Source organism: Cupressus sempervirens, chromosome 2 (genome assembly GCF_028749045.1).
Source record: "Cupressus sempervirens isolate cs-2001-9-10 chromosome 2, ASM2874904v1, whole genome shotgun sequence".
In the NCBI taxonomy this organism is placed as follows: domain Eukaryota; kingdom Viridiplantae; phylum Streptophyta; class Pinopsida; order Cupressales; family Cupressaceae; genus Cupressus; species Cupressus sempervirens.
The window spans coordinates 63,216,171-63,239,190 of NC_143119.1; the positions used below are offsets into that span (position 1 = coordinate 63,216,171).

The 23,020-nt window shown below is 38.6% G+C and overlaps 1 protein-coding gene across 3 annotated transcripts in view; it reads left to right on the plus strand.

Annotated features, from left to right (window-relative positions):
• Nucleotides 1-23,020, plus strand: part of LOC149571065 (granule-bound starch synthase 2, chloroplastic/amyloplastic-like) — a 202,631-nt gene that overhangs the window by 43,025 nt on the left and 136,586 nt on the right. For all 3 annotated transcript variants that reach the window (XM_089812644.1, XM_089812643.1, XM_089812642.1), the window contains exons 2-4: nucleotides 565-689; nucleotides 3,026-3,272; nucleotides 3,569-3,994. In XM_089812644.1, coding sequence (XP_089668770.1) covers nucleotides 3,629-3,994 — 366 coding nt within the window. In that variant the 5' untranslated portion in view covers nucleotides 565-689; nucleotides 3,026-3,272; nucleotides 3,569-3,628. The remainder of the gene's footprint in view (nucleotides 1-564; nucleotides 690-3,025; nucleotides 3,273-3,568; nucleotides 3,995-23,020) is intronic.

Sequence of the window (23,020 nt, forward strand, 5' to 3'; positions counted from 1 at the left end):
AATGTGGAGAACATAGGAGAGTTGTGGAGACTGGATGAGAGATATTTCTTGCAGCAATTTTGCTACAGGATTTTGCATATCTTTGTGGATGGTTCTTGGTACTACATGGTTATACTTTCTTTGTGTTGTTATCGGTAGACTCGGTATGCCTCTGATCTTTCAGATTTGACATTACCCATGCAGTGGGAGTTCTTGTATGTGCTTGGTCTTCATCAACTGGTTTGCACATAGAGCTTGAGGTTGCAGTCTATGGGTTGGTTATGTTGTTGGTATGAGTTTTCTGATGTTAGATACCTTTGAGGTACGAGTGATTGGATGGGTTATCATTTGCTGTGGATTTTATTTTCAATCTTTTGGGTTTATTAGTTGGATTGGAGCAATCAGTTTGGTTGTTGCTCTAGTTGATGTTTTATCTTGTTTTTTGGAATATTACTTCATAGTTGTGTTTGGCTAAGAAGCTGATGATTTTGATGCTTCTGTATAGCTCATTAATGCAATGGAGTGGTGGCAATGTTCTGTAGCCTTTGTTATCACTAGGACCTAATGCTTGTTTTGTTTGGACAGGTGTCTAGTTGGAGCACGAGAGCATGTATTGAGGTGAATGTGGTTTCATGGATGGTTGTGATGACATAGTTTCATCAGTTTGCCTCCTATAAGGTCTTTGTCAAGTGGGAGATTGTTTGGACAAGGTGACTCAACCTTATTATATTTTATTGGTTAATTATTCATACATTTTTGGAATAATGCTAAATGAGACCAAATCTTCTACAAGGATAGACTTGGAGCAAAAATTAAAAAAAGTTTATCTTTTTGGCATATTCTCTTGGATTTGTTTTTATGCAAGAGTTGTGCACAAAAGAATTTTTTAATAGGTTGTAAATACATTGAATGTAGATGCTTTAGAAGCAATTTCCTTTTACATGAAAACCCTATAAATACAATGTGTTATTGAAGAGATGTGAGAGATAGACGAGGAGTTCATTACACAGGGTTATGTTGGATTTTTTCTAGGATGGAGCAAGATGTAAATCTCCATGTGAAGGCTGAAAACGTATTCTAACTTGTCACTGAATAATACATTTTCTTGATGTTTTGGAGTGTGGGGCTGGGCAGATTTTCCCACGTATATCTGTGGTTTTTATTCTGTCTCATTCTTCTAGTTTCATGATTGTAGTATATTAATTCTATATGTCATAATGCTGCTGAAATACTTAGATTTGTAAATTGGAATTTCCTTTAAGGTTTTAATTGTGAGAAATCAACTATGCCTGTTTCTGCTTCTATGACATAGTAGTATGTACTTATTAGAAGCTATTGAAGAAATCATTGGTTACTGGATGTACATACTGATCTGAGATAGCTTTCTGGGATGCTCTCATTTTCCTTCAAATGTCTATCCCATTAGAATTTGTTTGTATCCCACACTCAGCTTTTCAACGTATGACTAGATCATGGCTTGCTGGAGTAGGTCTTCAATTTAAATAAAAATATAATTTAGCATATGTTCATATTATTTCTTTCCCATAACCTTAATGGGCCTACATTGACTATATATTTAAAGAATACGACAGAATATTGTCCGTGTTTGTCTTTTTGCATATAATCTATTCTTTGGGTTTCACTTTGTGTTTTGAGACTTGGAAAAGCTCCATAATGGCTTGTGGATCTGAAACCCAGTAAGGCATGCCAAGTCTCAAACATATGGGTGAGAGCTTGCAGATCCAAGTCTGAGTCATTCACAACAGCTTCCACAGCCTCAACTTGCAGGCTTGGCCAAATCTGTCAAACAATGGTAAATCAACTTGAAATTGTCAAAATCAAACCTTAATGTTTTCCCATGTACTGTTTAACTGTTTCAATTTCTGAGTTTTGCCAAGTTTTCTAATTGAATACGAGTCTGAGGTTTCACTTTCTTCTAACAATTTAAATCAGCATTATATTTCAGTATCTTATTCGGATTTCACTGCCTTCTCCTAGCATTTTTGAAATTCTGCTTGTTGATTATATCATATCAACAGTTGTACATGGTAATTTAACCAATTTCAACAATAAACATGTCTTGGGATTTGAACATGAAGTACTGCTTAACAATTCCATTTCCTGGGCTTTTTCTTAATTCATTTTTGCATAGATAGTGTTTTGGCAAGTAGCTTGGATAGGTACTGAATTCCAGCGTATTAATCACACCGATGATTTCACATTAATGTATGCTCCATAAGCTTGCATACTTATGAACCTGGACAAGTTCAGAGGTAAGCCTCCAACTTTCTGCTGGAACATAATCGGGGAAACTGTTTTTTGGTCAGGCTTTATCTTATTTTAGGATTTTCATTTTTTTTGGTGAGTTGGTATATACACCTATACAACTTCCACATTATGGTGGGCTTCAAGCTTAATACTAGTACAATTTTGATACTCTTCTGTTGTCTGTAGTTTTCTTTTTTGAATTTCAAAATGTTTGGATTTCAATTTTTCACCCTTATCCCTTTTTGTTTTTCCATATATTACTCTTTTGGAATGAGAACCTTTCCGGAATTTGGAATGTTATTGTGATCAAAGTACCTGCTTCTTATTGTTCTCATAGTATAGCTTGTGTATCTTGTCCTACAATAAAACCTGTACTAGGCTTTGTTTTTTAGTTCTGATCATATGTGCGTGCATTTTCAGTTTATTTGAACTTGTTTTAAATTTCTGCAGTGTAGATCCTTTGGCCTATATTTTGTTGTCAAAATAAATCTGAATCTGGTCTCAATATGTTAATCTGATTTAACTACCCATGTTTGAATAGCTATCCTCTTTGAATTGAATGTGTTGAGCTTGTTAGGTTTAGTTGATTATGATGTCCATATATTTCAATTTTGAGTTTGCCTCATGTGGGAATAGGGGAAATGTGTTGAGTAGAGAAATCTATTGATGATAAGCTACATATATGGCTGGACGGTTCTTTCTTCAAGTTCAATTTTATACTCTTGTTTCTTTAACAAAAAGGATTTAGTTGTTGATTTGTAGCTTCTTGATAACGCAGTGACCACCAAAAGCATTTCCAAACCCAGCTACAGTTGAGGTTATGGTGGAGACATTTGATGCAGCCAAATTATGAATGCTTGTTAAGTTTTCATTCTCTCCAGGGATAAACTTCAAGAAATGTTTGGTACAGATATTGTTCTTAGAATGTCTTTTCCTCTCGTCACGATTAAACCAGAAATTCTGTCTGAGAGTAGAAGCAGCTTCAACAATGCTAGGAAGCTGCTCAATATAACAAGATCATCCAGGTGACGGCCTCTTTAAAAATGAGTAAAATAATATAGAATTGTTCTTAGATGATAGTGTTAAGCCTCTGTTCAGATAAGGGCTTCATTTCCTTCACTTAAAGGTTTATTTATTGTTTATTACTATGAAATTGAGATCAGTTACGGTACCAGTAAAAGTTACGGAGAGCATGTTCAATACGTGAAGAAATTTCTTATGTGTTTCTTTTTGTGTCAATCAAGCATCTTAGTTGTGAAATTAAGCACTGGAATTGAATTTATAGACAATAGTTTGAATTTAAACTACTTTTTGCTTGCAGGTCACACAAATGATTAGGTCATCTCAGTCTTGGAATATTTAAACATTCCTACTGAAGTTGATGGGTAACCCAGTTTGTTTAAGTCCTCACAATTCTGTCTCAATTTTCTCTGCAATTCCTCTTTCTTTACAAGTTTCCCCATATTTAGACCAAAGACTTTCAGTCAAGTCATGTTGTTTCCATCAGACCTTAGGTCATAAAATAAGATCTGATTTATTGTCTTTGAGACCTGATAAAGTTTTAAGGCCCGACACTTGTTCAGCAGCAGATGTTTACACAAACTTATTCACCCAAGCCCTTTCAGGTATACCAGTCACCAGGTCTAATAGGTTTTCTTATAGGGGAAAGTTTATGATAAGATCTCAGAATGGAAATGCAAAGAACAGAGACATTGCTAGAGAGGTAGCCTTTCAAGCTAATGAGAAGGTATACGATTAATCTTTTTAAATCTAGATCGAGTTTCTTTAATCAGTAAATCCCTATTTATAAGGTTTTTTTTTATGATACGTGCTGTAGTTAGTGAGAATTAGTAAGAGTGGAAACCTTGTGGTTGATCCATTGAGCTGATTAGCAACTTATTAATATAGTGGGTGGGCACAGCAACCAGTACCATAAATTGTACTAAAAAATTAGAAAGACTGAAATTGGTCACAATCTTCAGCATTTCAGATTAGGCATCAGGGATATAGAAACAGTTCAGTCTCTTCTCCAGAAAGGATCATAACAATTTTAAAATTTATAGTAACAATCTCAAAGCAGTATTGCATCAATTTTAACAAAATATAAGCTAATTTCTCACTGTGAACTTTATTTGGGTACGGTACATGAATGTGCCCATAGACTTGGCCTAAGGACAGCTTAGGAAGCTCTAAAATTCCAAACATGTAGGAAGGTTTCATTTTGATCATTATTTCATCGGGGAAGCTTGTAAAATTTAATAACATTTGGTTAGAGTGTAGCAAGATTGTTGAGTGGATATTCTGTAACCGACAGTTTATGCAAATTCAGTCGCAAAATAGGCAGACCAGCCACAACGTGAGAGACCAAGTCTCTCCTACCTTTAAGGGAAGGCTCCCCCTTCTTACCATTCCTTGGATCAACTCAAGGTAAGCAAGAAGTTAAGAGATGCGTTATAGGGTGTTACCAATATTCATTCCTCTTTCTTTCAGGAAATAATCCACTTACTTGCAAGCAAGTTGAATCTCTTACACTACACTTCTATCAAAAAGCCGGAAACAATGATACTGATACTGATTGCCAACTCACAAGCTAATTGAAAGTGTACCGACTTAGATCTATGTCTAGTTTTATCTATTCTATAAGAAAAATCTCTACCATTGGGGCGCACAGACTTCTAGAAGTAGAGGATTTCTAACTATTTGTGTGAATTTGAGACAATAATATAAGCTACAATCATAGCTTCTAGTCTATATATTACCACAATTGCTCCCAGTCACAGCTTCGGCTCCAATTGTTTCTTATATTCACCATGCTCTATTTAAACATACAATAATAACATGAATGGAAAATAATAGAAACGAATCACAATCAGCTTCCATTTTGTTCTATCACAATTGTTTCTAGTCACAACTTAGATTCCAAATGCTTCTTTCTTTTCACTTTTCTTTCAAAGTTGTGCTACACAATCATAGTTATGCTTGCATAAGTTCGGTAGAGCTTTCTAATAAAAGATCATTTTTCAATGAGGGGTCCACTCCTTATATAGGAAAAATATTTGAGACAAAGAACGAGAAAAAGGTGGGAGAAACTCAACCACCTTGACTCAATCAATCTAGGAAAGAAGATTTATTGGATTACATGCAGTGAAGGTTCGTGTAATTGAATTACATGTAATTTATCTTATGCAATCTACAAAGCTGAAAATGCTAAAAACTAAAAATGATAGGAGAAAGTTGAATCAATCTCGAAGATTGCCAACAAAAGCCTTCTATTTGGCGATACTATCATGAAGCATTGGAAGATCTGGCTTCATCTTTTGTGAAATAGTGTCCACCTTGACTGCATTGGCATGAGATGTTTTTACAACCTAGTAGTTCTCTACAATAGGATTCCACAAGTGTTTGGCTGCAAATTTATATGTTGAGAACTTGTTCATAGTCTGTGCTCCAAAATTCTTTGAATCAAATTCAGCATTAACTCTGTAAGTGAGTTTTGAAGTCATGTCTTCTTCGGTGAACAAGTTGTCATCTTCTGTAAGTACTCTGCATCCCATGACTCTTAGATCACTCATGATCTCCATTTTCACGACATGGCAATTTTTTGAGGGCTTATGTGTCTTTGTCAAAAGCTTTTCAAAATTACTTGCGCTTTGTGACCCATTAGTCCTTGATACTCATTGAACAAGTCCATGGATAAAATAATGTTGTATGTGATCAAAATATCCAAATCAGCCTTTGCCATTTGATCCACATGCTTAGATCTTCTTTTAGGACAGTGGTCTCTTAATTGAAGGAGGCAATCGTATTATGAAACCTTTCTTCAACACTTTTGATATGCTCAAGGACTTTGAGCACATCTTTAATTGATTGGACTCTTTCTTCAATAACTTCCTCGAACGAAGCCTTAGCTGCTTTAGCCCTCTGATTTCCTTGAGCTGTTTGTGGTGTGATGACTGCGGGCTATGAAGATTGTTGGCAAATGATCTCATTGAGACTAGCATTCTGCAACTTCAACTAATTTTTCTTTTTCGAGATCTCTTCATTCTTCTTTGACAAGGCAAAGACCACATTTTGAGCATCCTGTTGACACTCTAACCGTGATTATTTCCTAAATTCAAATTTTGTGAACTTGTTATTAGAGTGATTAAGCTCTTTGGCTGGTTTATCTACCAGAGGCTCCTCGATCTCAACATATTTGGTTTTCTTAGAATCAAGAAGGATTCTTGAGACAACCTTTGCCTTTGGAAGCTTGGACTTATTTTTCTTTTCAAGGAGATTCTTTGGTGGTAGCTTGATCTTTCTCCTTTTCATGGTAATGTTTCCTAACCATGCAGGCAAGCTTAAACCTTAATCTACTGAGACTGGAATAGTGGCTATGATAGACATTGATCCTGATTGTATTATCGCCATCATACTGCATGCCTCCATTTGCACAATTGGAACCATAGGTGTTCTTTGGGATGACTCCGTCATAAACATTTCAAACCTTGGGAGCTGAGGTATCAAGTTGGGAAACTTGTCCCTCTATGAGAGTTGGAAAATTGTCAAACACATTTCTCAAATTCTCACATTGTTCTGTTGTGAGGATAGGAGGAGCCATATAAGTGATAGGTAGTGCTGATATATTCACCTCTGAAATGAGAATTGTAGGCACGAATACAGTGGAAAATGAGTCGACATCATGGTTTATGGCAGCCAAGAATGATTCCCCTGGGCAAGCGGCCCTTGGTTGCTAGGTGGTTGTGGAGGAGATATGATCATTATTTCTCTTTCTTCTTCCTCCCCATCTGACTCTTGTGCTTGGAGAGGTGCTTGAGATGAATGTTGTTGTGAAGTTTTCACATCATCGCCCCAAAATTTTGGGGACCCCTTTTTTTTGGTCGCCTTTGCAAGTTTTTTTAGAGTTGTCCAAAAGTTTTCAATTTGAAAATTTTACACTTTGGACGCCTTTGGGTTAGGAAGGAGGGATGTGATTTGTTTTTTTCACTTGGTGTTAATTTGATTTTCCGGAGCATGTAATTTTATCCTTAGGCCAAACAAATTTCAAAAACAACATATTTTTTCGATGGTTAGAACAGTATTCGACAGGGTAAATTTGCAAAATTTTGGACTTAGACGGATTTTGAAAATTTGATATAATTGTATAGACTTGAACATTTTCAAAATGATTTTTTTTTTATAGATTTAATTGTTTTGGAAAATCTTGAATTTTTTTGTGAAAAAGAATTTTTTTGATAGTGAAATAAAAAATTGGAAAATCGATTTTGGATGCTAGAAAAATGATTTATTTTTGTTAAAAATTAAAATTGCATTGCAAAATTGAAAGTGGATTAAATTGCAAAATTTAATTAAATTGGTTGAAATATTGCTTAGGAGATTTTTAAACGTTGAAAGGAATTTGGTAAATTAAAATTGAAAATTGATTTTGGCTTGCCAAATTCAATTTTAATGATATTTTAATTGCAAAAATGTTTTTAAATAAAAATTTTGGCATCTCCTAGGCTTTTCTCATGTTATTTTGCAATTTTTGATCACAACCGACAATTAAAAGGCTTAATTTCAGTTTAAGCTAAGTAATTTTAGCATGGCATTTAAATCTAGGCCATTAATAAATGGCTAATTTAATTTTGTTCTCCTCCAGGGCAAGTCGGCCAGCTAGGAGAGATGGAAAATTTGGTATAAGAAGGGCTCCCCCCTCTCTCATTTGCTCATTCCACCTTCCTCCTCCTCATGTGTTGGGCGATTTTTCTTGGAGAGGCAATTTCCAGCCTAGGCGATTTTCTTGTTGGAGCAGATTTTCCTTGCTTGGCACCATTATCCTTCTTCCAATTTGGGCAAATTTATGCCTTAAGCAATTTGGGAGCAAATCTGGAATTTTTCTCTTGCTTGGGCAATTTCTTGAAGTCTGATTTACTTGCTAGAGGCTGCGAATTTTTGCCTTAGATTTGGGCGATTTTATGTGGTAAAGGAGATACATGATCCAAGGTCTGATTTTTTGGCAAATTTGGGCGATTTCAAGGAGGTCAAAATTTTGATTTTTGCTAGGGCATCATTATTTGCAAGGAGGCTTGAAATATCGAAATCTAATCCGAATTTGAAGAAGGCCTGATTATTGGTAAAAACAAAATTAAGGTAAAATTCTATTCATTTTAGAGGTGAAGATTGGTTTAAAGGCGGATTCCACTCTTTGTTCTTGCTTGGTTCATTTCCCTTATATTCTTCTTGCATTCATCATCCACCACTTCATCATCCCATTGATAGGTTGAAGTTTGGAGAGATAAATGTAGATTTCATGATAGGACACTTGGTGAGGCAGAAATAAGCTAGACCACCCTAGGTTGAAGTTGGGAGATATAAGTGTAGTCCATCCTAAGGTAACGAAGAGGTAGAAATAAGTGGTAGTCCCACCCCTAGGTTGAAGGTTGGAGATTGATAAGTGTAGAGATAGGACTTAGCGAGGCAGAAATAAGCTAGATTCCATCGATAGAAAGAAGGTTGGAGATCAATAAGTATAGTCCATATCATGTAGAACGAAGTGGCAGAAATAAGTGTTTAGGATGGTAGATGTTAGTGCAAGCAAGAACCCAAAGGGAATGAACACCAAAAAAGACAAGGAAGACATGATGCCTAAGATCACCTTCTTCTCGAAAGTGAGGCAAATAGGTGACACCAATATCGGTATAGTGAACATGATTTAGTTAAAGGACAAATTGAAGGAAGGGCAATCCTCGATGGCAAAAAAAATCTACAAAAGCGGAATTGTACATGTGGTGGCCTTCTCTCCTACTTGCCTTGTCTAGAATTGATAATGGAGTGTGCATCCCAGTTTGATATTGTTACCAAGTCCATCATTTTTGATGAAGGGAAAAGAGTGTTAGCCAACATCGACAAACAAGTGGTCGAAGAAGCATTTAATATCCCCCAGTACAAAGGCATGATAGTGGTAATGATGGATCAGGTGGCCAAGTCATTTCAGGATAATCAGAGGCTTTCTTCATTCACCTAAAGAAAAATTGGTTACATGAAGACAAAAAGGGAGTTACTAGATCATCAAGGCTCACCGTGTTATATTTCAAATCGGAGTATGGCAATCTCATTGTGCTTCTCAGCCGGATCATGGGCTTAGCTCAAGGTATGCTATTCGAGATTTGGATGTATTATTTTATTGATGGAATTGAAAATGGAAAAAGAAGATTTGACTGGGCTAGGATTATAAGCAAGAATTTAGAATTGTAACTTAGGACCGTACAAAATCAAAAGCAATTCTATATGGGGTCCTATCTTTTCTATTTGATAGCAAGATTATATGAAAATCTTGGACTTAAGGCCTTAGGAGTAATTGGCAATGGGCCGGGGCAATGTTTGGTGCACGAGTGCTATCCATAGCGTAATTTGCACAACACCAAAGATTATAAGATGTTTTGTGACACCTTTGCCATGAAAACTGTAAGGATATTGCAAGGGACACTTGCTAAGAGGCTATCATCAGAAGCAGAAGCAAAAGTTAAGAAGTATGAGAGTTCGTTCTTCCAATTTTCGCAATTCACATATATTAGAGTATCAGGAAGCACAGTATGTCCCAAGAGACTTCCAAGGTACCCACTTGACAAGGTAGTTTTGATGTAGTTGGCTAGGCAACTTGAGCATTATGGCAAAATGATGAAACTTAAAGATGAGACAGGGATTACCTTCTCATTTGGAACAGGCAATGATACTTGCCCCAATCCTATTGCCTTTGCAATTGCGGAGAAAGAATTAGAATTGTATCATCTGGCATGGTATAGAGCAAGGCAAGGATTTGATCCTAATGGTCTTATCAAGGCATCTCATGGAAATACATTCAAACATGTTCCTACTATAGAGGATTTCTGGGCCAATGCACATGATGACTTTCATGTGAGGATGTTAGCTTTCTCAAGGTTGTTAGTGAACATGATGAAGGCAATCAGATGGAGAGGCCTTGATATTCTCGATCAACTAGAAGATGATGAAAATGTGCTGAGAGAAGATTATGATACAGTGGATGGAACGGAGTTGAGTCCAGTGGATTGGGATGATCATCAGAATCCTTCCTTGGAAGCAGTTGCAAGGACAGTTGATTTGCACACCGAGTCGTGGTACAATGGGAAGTTAAGGAAATTACAAAGTCAGAGGGTACACCTTACTTATGAAAAGATGAAACCAAAGGAAGGTCCAGCAGAATCAATCAGATAGAAATATGGGGGTAGTAGCTAGCAACAAAGAACAATTAAGAGCAAGAAGAGAAGTTTGGAGGTTGAGAAAAGTAAAAAACATCAGGAACCTCCAACAAAGAAACATAATGCAACACCATCAAGGGAGAGCATAATTGAGGCTAGAAGCCAAGAAGATAATACAAGTGGACAAGGGGTCGCGGTAGAGGTGAGCTCTAATTCAGAATCAAGTGGTTACGGCGATAGCACCGAGTACTCTCCTCTTTAGGAGAACCAACATGGAGAGGATGTGACAGTCATTAGTGAAGAAGAGGATAGGCCAATTGATATTGAGGAAATAAGTCAAGTGCCCGAGGCCGTTGGTGATGCTTTGCTAGTCGAATCGAATCCAGATTTGATGAGATGCACAACACTGCTATGGTTAAGGTAAATGCTTATGCCAAGAGGCGAGGTAGTGACTGCCCGAATAGTTGAAGATATCCAAGGATTAACGGAAAAGGGTGATAGCGAGAACTATAAACAAATTGCAAAAACAGTGGCAAAGGTAATCAGGAGTGATGATGACGGTCACCGAAAAGTTCAGATTGCTATACCAACGGTTAGCAAGGCATTGGATGAAATTGTAGCTTAGGAATATGAGATAGTTGAGCATAACTTGGGAATAATCATGGATGACATGGAATGTGAGGAGATCTAGGAAGGCATCGTTTCAATTAGAGAAAGGTTGAGGAAGGCAAACGAAAGGATTGTAAAGTTGGAGGCCAAAAACAGGTATTGGAGAGATTGCCAGCCTATCCAACAATTGCATCAGATAGCCCTTCCTCAAGATAGCGGGAGCAACACGGAAGAGATATCGGCTCAGTTGCGTGAAGTCAAGCATTGGATCCATGATACAATCCAAGATGGGTGAAATTTCTTGCCTTCCTTTATCTTGACATTTAGGTCATTGGTGGCTATCAGAGACAAATTTAGAACATTTGAAGGGGAGTGGAAGGATTTCCTTCCAGTCAAGGACTTGGCCATTCCCAGGCTACGAACATTTATTGGGCTACTGGAGAGATATTTGGAAAGAACCAAGTTGGTGGATGAAGGAGGAATGAGTACGGTGGAGTCTTGGTATGTTGCCTTGACCATCAGATTAAGGATACTTGAAGAGATACGAAATGAGATTGCACAACACAACCCAGGCATTATGACTTCCATTTCAATCATGATGAGCGATGTTGGGGTTGCACTTGATTTTGAGGATATCAAAGAGGAGAACATCAATGAGACAGAGTTTGGGTAGAGATTAGATGAGTTGGGGAAGGTTGCTGTCAAAAAGAAGCATTTGGGCACCCTTGCCTCCTTCATTGCCTTTATCGGATCTGCAAAAGAATATGAGAAGGATCATGAGAAGACATTGCAAGCAGCAAGCTACATGATGAATTCAATTGAGCTCAAGATGAAGCAAATGCCTTGCCCTCCCATGAGGGAAGTCAATGACAGGCTAGCCAAGTTCATTGCCTTGGCTAAAAAGATGAAAGAAAAAGGTAGAATTATATTAAAAGATCATTTGATGTGAGCCCAAGTGGCAATTTCTCCTTTTTCTTGGGTATAATGAGAGTTTTGGTATTTAAAAATTTGAGTTTTTACCAAAATTGGGTTTATGAGATGTAATTACATATGGTAAAATTCATCATTTTTACTTGAGGTAAATATGCAACCGAGGTTGTGAGATGTGATTGCATATGAAGGAATATGTAGTTTGGATGTATGGAAAATGAAGGATGTGATGGAGCCCAAAGTTTTGCAAAATTTAGGGCCTCCATTTATGAAATAATGTTGGAGATTGATGAAATATCGTCATTCTTAGTTATTCGAATGTTGAGTATATTGATGATACAACTGTTACTTCATCTATTTAAGGATAGTGCATATGAAAATTGAAAAGGAATATTGGGCTATGTGGAAGAATCAACATAAGTGAATAAGGGAAATGGAGTAGGATTGTTAAACCTAACATGAAACAATAGAGTTTAAAATCATGCAAACAAAACCTCAATTCATATGCAATAAAGTTCAAAGCAACAACTGTTAGAAGTAACGACAGTTTGTAAACATTGGTGATTCATTTAATAAATATAAATAACGTGGTTTGAATATAGCAATCAAATGCGGCAATAATAATACAAAGGCAACAAGGAGATTATAACAACGCATTGAATATTCAATAGCCTACACATGTTCCAAAGCTTTGGAATTGGGCTGAAGACCATATTCGTTGCACTGCTGTTTTTAACAATGCCCGTGCTGGTAAAGGTATAGGAGGGAAGATGATCAATCCTAATGATCCTAAAGAAAATCCAACTGCATTTGTACAAAATACTGAAATAAAAGAAAACACCAGAGAATTTGCTACGGAAAAATCCAGAATATGAGGATGGAAGTGTCCCAAGTATGCAGGGAGGAATAATATAGTTGGTGGATCTGTAAAGTCAAACACATGCAAATAAAACCTTAATTCATATGCAATAAAGTTCAAAGCAATGTCTGTTAGAAGTAATGATGGTTTGCAAACATTGGTGATTCATTAATTAATAAAAATAATGTGTTTTGAATAAAGCAATCAAATGCAACAATAATAATACAAAGGCAACAAGGAGATTATAACAACGCATTGAATATTCAATGGCCTACACATGTTCCAAAGCTTGGAAACTAGACTGAAGACCATATTCCTTGCACCGCTGTTTTTAACAATGCCCGTGCTGGTAAAGGTATAGGAGGGAAGATGAACAATCCTAATGATCCTGGAGAAAATCCAACTACAATTGTATAGAATACTGAAATAAAGGAAAACACATAAGAGAATTTGCGAGTGAAAAATCTAGAATATGAGGATGGAAGTGTCCCATGTATGCAAGGAGGAATAATACAGTTGGTGGATCTGTAAAGTCAAACATTGACAAATCACAAAGGAAGGATCAAGGTACGGGAAAGGTTATTTCTTCCAGTTGTCGTCGGTAGAAATTGTGTAGCCGACGGGTTGATGTCCTTGGTAGATATTGTGTAGCCGATGGGTTCATGTTGTCGGTATAGATTTTGTAGCCAATGGGTAGATTAGTATTGTTATGTAGCCGATGGCCCTTCGGGAATGTTCGGGGGGAAGTATTTATACCCCGTCTGGGGTCATTGTAAATCATCTTATCATCAGTTATGTAATATTTTGGCATATGCGAATAAAGGAGTACTGCTGTTGCTGTTCTTGTTCATTGTTTGTGTGCATTAATCATTTAATCTATGCGGTAAACATTTGTCGCCGTTGCCCTATGAACCTGGAAGGAGGGAGGAATGAAGCTTAATGCCAAATCAGCTTAACAAGGATCGAAATAAGATAAGGGGAAAAGATGGAATACATATTGCGCAAGAAAATTTAATTTTGGCATAGCAAGCCGAATACAGGAGGTTCTAGAAGATTGCCGACGGACACAGAAGCGCAAAAGAATTGTTGGAGGAGACTCGATAGCGGGTGGAGTTGGTGGAAGAAGCAAGGGAGGAGTTTTTGAATTTGTATTCGCCGAGGGAAGAGAGTCCAGACGGAAGAAAATCGACTCGCATGGTTCGGAGTGCCGAGGGAGCAAGAGCGTGGAGTGAACTCTTTGTCCAGGATACACTTCCGGAAGGGACAACTTTAGAAGATCTTTCTTCACCAAAGTTCGCAGCTATTCAGACCACCGGTGTGGGAGAGTAGACCGCCGGTGTGGGAGAGCAGTTCGCCAGTGTGGGAGTGCAGACCGCTGGTGTGGGAGTACAGATCGCCAGTGTGGGAGTGAACAACGCCGGTGTTGCAGGACTGAACAACACCCGTGCACAAAATCCAGTAGTGATGGTAGGACCAAAGGAAAAATTGCCGAAATTTGATGGTGATGGTACGGCCGATCCGATCCGACACTGTAAAACATGCGAAACGATTTGGAGGGAAAATGGCATAACAGATACAAACGAATGGGTCTGACAGTTTCTAGCAACCCTACGGGGTGTTGCAATTGATTGGTTCGCTGATGCAGATCCCCAGAACTTAACCACTTGGGACAACCTTAAGGAGTTTATTGCCGAATTTCAACTGTTGTGTGATGACAACGAAATTGTCGCAGAGATATACAATACAAAACAGGGGAAGTTTATGCCAGGAAGCTAAAGGACTTGATCAATAAAATGGAGAATAAGCCGGCTGATGGTCTACAAAAAAGGTGGTTCATTGAAGGCCTTCACTCGAAGCTGCGAACGAAGATGAAGATCGTGTTGCCATTGTTATACATTGAAGCGTACAATCGGGCAATGAACCTAGAAAGTGAGCAGAAGACGAAAAAGAAGAAGAAAAGTAGCTCGTCGGATTCAGATGATGACATATCTTTAGCAGAAGATAGCAGCGATGATGAAAGCAGCAGTAAGAAGGTCCAAACCCTCCTGAAGGACATGATTCGTATGATGAAGGAATTTAAGAACATGCAGAAAGAAACGAAGGGAAGTGAACTATGGTGCATGGAATGTAAGGCGGAAGGTTATACAAAGGGATCTTGTCCAAAGAACCAGTTCTGTGAGATCTACCAGATCATGGGACATTCCATAAAAGAATGCCTCTTCAATATGAAAACCAGAGGACCTCAACAAGTGCTCTTGACATAGGCAGCTTCCACGTGGGGAGGGAACAAAAACACAAATATTGATGGTGCCACTTTGGGTGGGTATAGAAATAATAGCAGAGGGCAAAACAACAACAATGCGAACAATAACAATAACAATGGCAGCCGGAGTCGAATTCGGAACGATGCGAATGGACGATCGATCGTTCAATGCCGAGCATGTAATTTGTGGGGCCACTTTGCTCAGGATTGTACAATGGCCAACACACCAAAATTATTATGCAGGTGTTGCGGACCTGGCGATCATGAAGATGCCAAGTGCCTGAAGTCTGGAGTGAATCTGATCACCGTCAGGACGAACGAAGAGGAGGTGTTGGCAATCACATAGAAACAAGCAAAACTATACCCTGACCCAGCGGAAGAAAAGAAGAGTTTGGAGGAAGTACGAAAGGAAATTGAGAAAGCAACATAGGCGGAGACATCTCAGTTGACGGATACCACCAACACTTTAGCAAGGAATTGCGATGAATAGAACATCGTGCGACAGATATTGCAAACTGAGGTACCCGTCAAAATAAGCGATTTGTTGCTTACAATGCCTCAGCTCCAATCGGCACTCACAAATATCGCGCCAACTGCTAAGTTACCAAGAGAACTAGGAAGAGGGAAGGACGTTGCTGTCGGGGGAGAAGACCCAATGTTGCTAGCCCTCGCATCCGGATGGCATCCAGCGGTCGTCGAGATGGGGATTCTAGGAAATGTGCTGATGGACACAATTGTTGACGGAAGGTCCGGCATAAATGTCTTACCCGAGGATACCTGGAAGAGGTTGGGACAGTTGACGTTGTGGCCACCCACATTCCAGTTGTTGACAGCGGACCTAAACCTCTTGGCGTCTTGATGGCACAACCGGTGATGATTGGCACACAACCATTCCTGCGACTTCGTCGTGATTCTGCTGAAGAGAAAATGATACGATGCCATTCTGGGCCGCAGATGGCTTATTCAAGCCAGAGTTGAACATGATTGGAAGAAAAACACTTTATCACTTGAAAGCAAAGGGCAGAAATTCATCATTGATTTGCACACCCAGATGGTGGGGGAAGAAGTTCTGTCATCAGATTTTGAAGAAGAAGACGAAGGAAGGCAGTGTATGGAACCAGATCAGAAGGGAGTCCTGCGGTTGGAAGGAGGATCAACGGACGACGATTTGGATTCTGTCAACGGCCTTTTTAATGGCAGATAGAGGACTACAAACTCTTTCCGCGGTATAATATGTTAAGGATTGACGAAGGTGAGAAAGGAGAAGAAAATTAAGGTTCGAAGGAATACAGAGAAGCGGAAGAAGGGAAGGCGGTTACAGCTGAAGCTGTGGGGAAGAACATACAATACGAACCCAGTAAAAGGAAAGATCCCACTGTCTGGTGCACGGTGAATGGACCGCGCAGAAAGAAAAGAATACACCACACCACGAAATTAGTAGATAGGTGCCGACAGCAAAGAAATAAACTAGATGGGCAACAATTGCAGGCACAATGGGCTTCAGAAGTTACACAAAACAAGTGGAAGACTGTTTTTCTAAGAAGTGCAAACCAAGTTGGAGGCAAGAGTTCTTCTCAAGAAAGTTGTACCACAAGTACTGGATCCGGATCAAAAGATAAATATGTCGGGATGTCCTCCACAGTGGGGGGAGTAGGCGTAACTTTAGTAAATTTGGGTACACATCAGCAGCCGGTGCCATCTCTTCAAATGGTTCATCCAGTTCTTGATTCTCTGAGCATTCGGCCAACATGAGGATGGATGCAGGTAGGAGAGTGCCTGATGGCCGTGATTAAGTAAGGGCTCAACATAAGGGGAAGGTGCCAATGGCAAGCAATACAGTCCAATTTTGCAAAGAAGTTTCGTGGATGGGATGTTCTACGGACGCGTGGCTGCGAACACACTGTGTCCCACAAACTGTTTCATGGACACAAGGTGTCCCGCGAACGCGTGGCCACAGACACTAGGTGTCTGTGGACACAAAATGTCCTGCAGATGCGTGGCCGCAGACACTTGTGCCCTGCGGATGCATGAGTTTGTGGACTCTTGTACTCGCGGTAGGATTTTCGCGGATGGTGTTAGATCTTCGCGGCAGGTGTTGAAGATTTCCGTGGTTGATGGTTTAAATTCTGTGGGATGTCTCTTCTCTGGCTGGTGTTTGGAGGTCCCGCGGGTTGTGTTCCATTCTTCCGCGCGTGTATGTTTTAAGGCTTCGCAGGTGGTCCCCTGTCTCTCGTGGATTGTCTTCAGCTTCAAAGGCAAAAGCATTATAGCAGTTGGGAGTGATAGAGGCAGAACAGATGAAAGAGGCACATCAGTGGACAAGCGAAAAAAAAAAGAAAAAGAAAAAAAAAGACGACAGATTGAAACAGTTCGGAATGAGTAACGCATGATGCCAAAGGGAAGGGTAGACATAAGCAGATGCCAGAAAGAGTGTGGAATCGGAAGAAAATGACATAAATAGTGTGTTCCATGTAGTTTTGTGTGGGTTTCAGAGTGCTAATTTGGTCTTGGTGGCGAAGGGCGCTGCCTCTCGACCCCGCCTTGTATCGCGACAGTGAGCGCGCCTGGGCACTGCCCCTCGACCTTGCTAGGGGCGATGCCCCCTAGACCTCCAGTCGTTGCGCTTATCAGTTGTGGAAAGTATGACCAGTTGATGAGACCTGGAGCTGCTGCAGGCATGGAGTGTGTGTATCAGAGGCACTTGGAGTAGGTGTTGGACGTGAGGCTGTCTTGGTGGATGCATAGAGAGCTCGGGAGGAGCTGATCATCCAATTGAAGGAAGTACAACAACACTTGGTTAAGGGTACCCAGGAGTTGGAAACAGAAAAAGCAACATGGGTGGCTATCAAGGTCAACTTGATTAAGGAGATAGTATTGTGTTAGCAAAGGCTACAGATGCATCATGGGTTGGAGACCAGTTTGTTGCAGACATGGGACGAATGTGAAAGTGATGTGATAGAAACAGATCTATCTTTTGTAGTTAGTCAGTTAATGTATTTTGTTGGATAATTTCTCTCAGGTATTTTGCAATTGTCGTTCGGAGACGACTTTTTCTTTTGGGGGGATGATGTCATCAGTAGAAATTGTGTAGCCAACGGTTAATGTCGTCGGTAGATATTGTGTAGTCGACGGGTTCATGTCGTCAGTATAGATATTGTAGCCGATGGGTAGATTAGTATTGTTATATAGTTGATGGTCCTTCGAGAATGTTCGGGTGGAAGTATTTATACCCCGTCTGGAATCATTGTAAATCATCTTATCATCAGTTATGTAATCTCTTGGCATATGCAAATAAAGGAGTATTGCTGTTGCTGTTCTTGTTCATTGTCTATGTGCATTAATCATTTAATCTATGCGGTAAGTCCCATGTATGCAGGGAGGAATAATACAGCTGGTGGATCTGTAAAGTCAAACATTGACAAATCACAAAGGAAGGATCAAGGTACAGGAAAGGTTATTTCTTCCAGTCAAGACCAATTTCCAACATAGTATCAATGGAGACTTGGTAGCAAACCTAGAGCGATTTCTCCTACATGGGATAGGAAGGGTCTAGTAGATGGGGGACCTGTGTTTGCAGCAGCAACAACAGGGCAAAAGCCATGTAGAGGAAGCGTAAGAGTTGATGAAAGTCTTGATCGAGGAGGGCCTCTACCCAAATTTGGTGCTTGGAATGAAAATGATCCTACATCTACATATGGATTTATTGTAATGTCCCTGTTTTTGGCATTTCTATGCAGTTGGAGTTAGCTCATCATAGCGACCCTCGTGAGCTAACATGCTATTTTTGGGGTCCTAGTTGTAGATTTACTATTTTAAGTAGCTCTATTTTTGGCAGTTGCTATTTTTGGCAAAGCAGTGGGTGGCTTTGGTAATTGGTCGTCACCTACAGTAAACATGGTTATTAATTTTGTGAGCTCTTATTTATTTATTTATTATTAAGTCGCATTATAATAATGTTTATATTCTTATAATAATGACTTTAAGAGATATTTCTAAAAAGCGTATTGGAAAGTTTCTAGTGTTGACTTCTTTTGGGAAACTTTCACAATTTCTAAAGTGGAGTTTTTTTAGGAAACTTTGGTCAACGAAAGGTTATAAATGAGAGCTCATTTCATTGGGAAAAACATGCTTCGATATATATTTGCTTTTTGTGCCTTTGTGGCTTTATCTTCTTGAGTCCGAATTGTGAGTCCTTGCTTAAGTATAAGGGTCTCTGAGTTTCCGATGTTTGAAACATTGCCAAAGTATAGTGGTTTCATTGGTCGCATCTCCTATCTATCATTATCTATGTTTGGGATATTGGTTTAGTAATTCTAAGAAGTGGTAATTCACAGCCGAGGTATTGTGAATTAGATTTCTAAGATTTATTAATCTTCCATTTTTGTGATTCTGTTGCTTTGGAAGAAGTCTTCTTGTTGGGAGTTGTAGTGGATTAAATTCTGAAAATTGTGAAGCTGGAGATTGTTGGAGTCTTCCTACTGTACGACCTGTGGCTGGAAGACATTTATTGTGGGAGATTTTATTACATAACCGCCAGCAAGCTGCAAGGGTTTGATCCGAATTTATTGTGAGGAGTCTACAGGCGGTGCCATGCATTTCTGGACACTCAATGTTTTTCTATTTGATAGCTTGTTTGGCATTTGAGGCTGTTTTTTGTCATCTAAGAAGGCAGTGTTTGGGTATTAGTGGCTGGCAAACATAGCTGGAGGCCTTCATGAGACTCTCCCAGGCTTGAACTTGATAGTTGGGGCTCTCTTACAGGACACGATTCTGATCTGGCATTTATAGTTGCTAAATCTGCATTGAATGACTAGTTGCTGAAGCCTTTAGAGTTGTTACTTGTCTCTGTATCTTGTGGCATTAATAAATCAAAATTCCAAGGCCGTGAGTCAGTTATTGGACCTAATTTTGCATTGCAATTGGAGGTGGCAACTACCTTCCATGTTGGCATTTAGATTTTTTGTGATTGGTCAACATTTTTGCAATTGTTATTTGAGCGCCTGGCTGCCTAGATTAATATCATTTGGAGGCTGCAATTGATGTTGTAGCTGGACACCCATCGTGAGATCATTATCAGGTTCACAGTCTGAATTAAATATTAATTGCTTATTGTGCAGTAAATATTGTGATGATATTTGTGAAACTTGTTATTGTTACAATTTGGTTTTCGCTCAACTCTTGTGGTTCTTATTCCTTGGCATAATATTTGCTAGAATAATTTCAATCGCAAGCTGATCATTATTTCAGAACTGCATACTTTTGTTTGGTATTTATTATGGCATAATGTGAAGGGCCAAAATCAACTAAAATTCGTGAGTGGTTGTGCATCTTCTGATATGGTGACTGAGATTTACAATATTTTTTTATGAAGTGTTAACAATTTGTTTGCCAAATGTTTGACGAAATGTCAAACTCTTTATTAGTTTTCGTAAATTGATGTTTGTTAAGGATATAGCCGGCTAAGGGTTTTTACATTTATCTCTATATTTATCAAAGCAAGGGAAGAGAAGCAGACAAGAAGAGCTTCTAAGATTCCAACAATGCCACCTAAAACTCCTTCAAGTGATAGTGGTTACAAGAAAACTGCACCACATAATGTTGCTATTTACTATAGACTATAGAGTGAGGGTATGATGTATTACATCGAGACTTTTAACGACATTCTAAAGCATGAACAACGAACTGTAGGAAGGGCCAGGATGAAGGAGAGAAATGTTATTAATCCTAGCCAGATTGAGCTTCCATCTTAATCGACAACAATACTAATAAATATGACCAAAGAAAAATAACCGATGCCGAGAGAAATCATAGTGGTGCCAAGTCACGATGCCAAAAAATGACAACAAGGCAGAGAGTGATGTTTGGGATAAAAAAGCCATGATGGACCAAGTTACTTGCCGTGAGAAGGAAATAATAATAGAGATGAGCATGAGGAGCCTTTGAAGGAATCAGGAGAGCAATTGAATGGATATTTACATACCCAGTGACTACTCTAAGAAACCTGTGCACTTGATGACAAATAAAGCTATTAAAAATAAAAATTAAGGATGCTGACACTGTTTAATATGTGCAGAGATAAGGTGAAGGGACTCCTTATTTGAAAGTAAGAGCAATTATTATGAATTTGATTGTGCAGTCATGAGATGACAAAGCACGATGAAGGAAAGGCACGGCCACAATTCTAGAACATGATTTAAAGAAACCTGTATAGAAGCAATCACTGCCTTGTGTAGTGAGGTTTTCACACCATCGCTCCAAAACTTTGGGGAACGCCTTTTTCAGCCAGGCCTTGGCAATTTTCCCAGGCACTGTAATATTTTTCATTTGCCTTAGCAAAATTTTGGAGTTGTCCAGAGGTTTTTGAATTGATGATTTTACACCTTGGACATCTTGTTCTTTAGGAAGGGATTTGATTTGTTTTCACTTGGTGCGAAACTTGATTATCCGGAACATGTAATTATATCCATAGGCCTAATAGGTTTCAACAACATTTTTTCGATGGTTAAAATAATATCTGGTAGGATAAAATTGCAAATTTTAGACTTAAATGATTTTTTTTGAAAATTTGATATAATTGTATAAGCTTGAGCATTTTCAAAATGAATTTTAGATTTAGTTGTTTTGGAAAATCTTGAAATTTTTTGGTGAAAAGAAATTTTTGATAGTGAAATTGGATTTAGAGTTTGAATTTTGATTGCCAGGAAAAATGATTTATTTTGTTAAAAAATTGAAGTTGTATTGCAAAATTGAAATTAGATTAAATGGCAAAATCTCATTAACTTCGTTGAAATTTTGCCTAGAGGATTTTAGAAATATTAGAGAAAAATTGGTAATTTGGAATTGAAAATTGATTTTGGCTTGCTAGATTCAATTTTAATGATATTTTAATTACCAAAATGTTGTTAAATGAAAATTTTGACATCTTCTAGGCTTACCTTGTTTCTATTTTGTAATTATGGATCAAACTGGCAATTAAAAGGGCCAATTTCACTATGGGGCTTGGTTATTTTCACGTTTTATTTATAACTGGGCCATCGTTGGAGGTTTAATTTAATTTTGTTTTTCCCTCCAGGCAGGTCGGCCCACTCTGGAGATCAACTGGAGGATATAAGAAGGAGCTTCCCCCCTCTTATTTCCTCATTCATTTCATCTTCTCTTCCTTGGTTGTGCGATTTTTTCCTCCAGCTGGGCGGATTCCTCCTTGGTAGTGATTTTTTGAAGTTTGATTTTGCATTTTGGCAGCGATTTCTTCTTCCTTGGATGGTCAATTTTTTCCCTAGGGCAAATTTGGAGATCTGATTTTTGCAAGATTGGGCAATTTTGGGATCTGATTTTTCCTCCTAGGGCTGTGATTTTCTTCCAGTTATGGCGATTTTATTTGGTGAAGAGGCAAAGTGATTCAAGGTCTGATTTTTTTTGCATATTGAAGGCGGATTTGGGAAGTCAAAATTCTGATTAAGGGTAGATTTTTGCAAGCAATTCATTTGCTAGGGCATCACATCTTGGAAGAGGACTAAATTTTCTGAGATCAGATCTGAATTTGAAGAGGCTCAATTATTGGTAAAGGTAGATTTTAAGGTAAATTTCCCATTCATTTTTAGAAGTGAAGATTGGTTTTAAAGGCGGATTCTATTCCTTGTTCTTGCTTAGTTCGTTTCCCTTATTTTCTTCTTGCACTACTCCTCCACCACTTCATCATTTCCATTGATAGGCTGAAGTTGGGAGATATAATTGTAGATTTCATGATAGGACACTTGGAGAGGCAGAAATAAGTTAGACCACCCTAGGATTGAAGTTGGGAGATATAAGTGTAGTCCATCCTAAGATAACAAAGAGGCAAAAATAAGTGGTAGTCTCACCCCTAGTATTGAAGTTTGGAGATTGATAAGTGTAGAGATAGGATTTGGAGAGGCA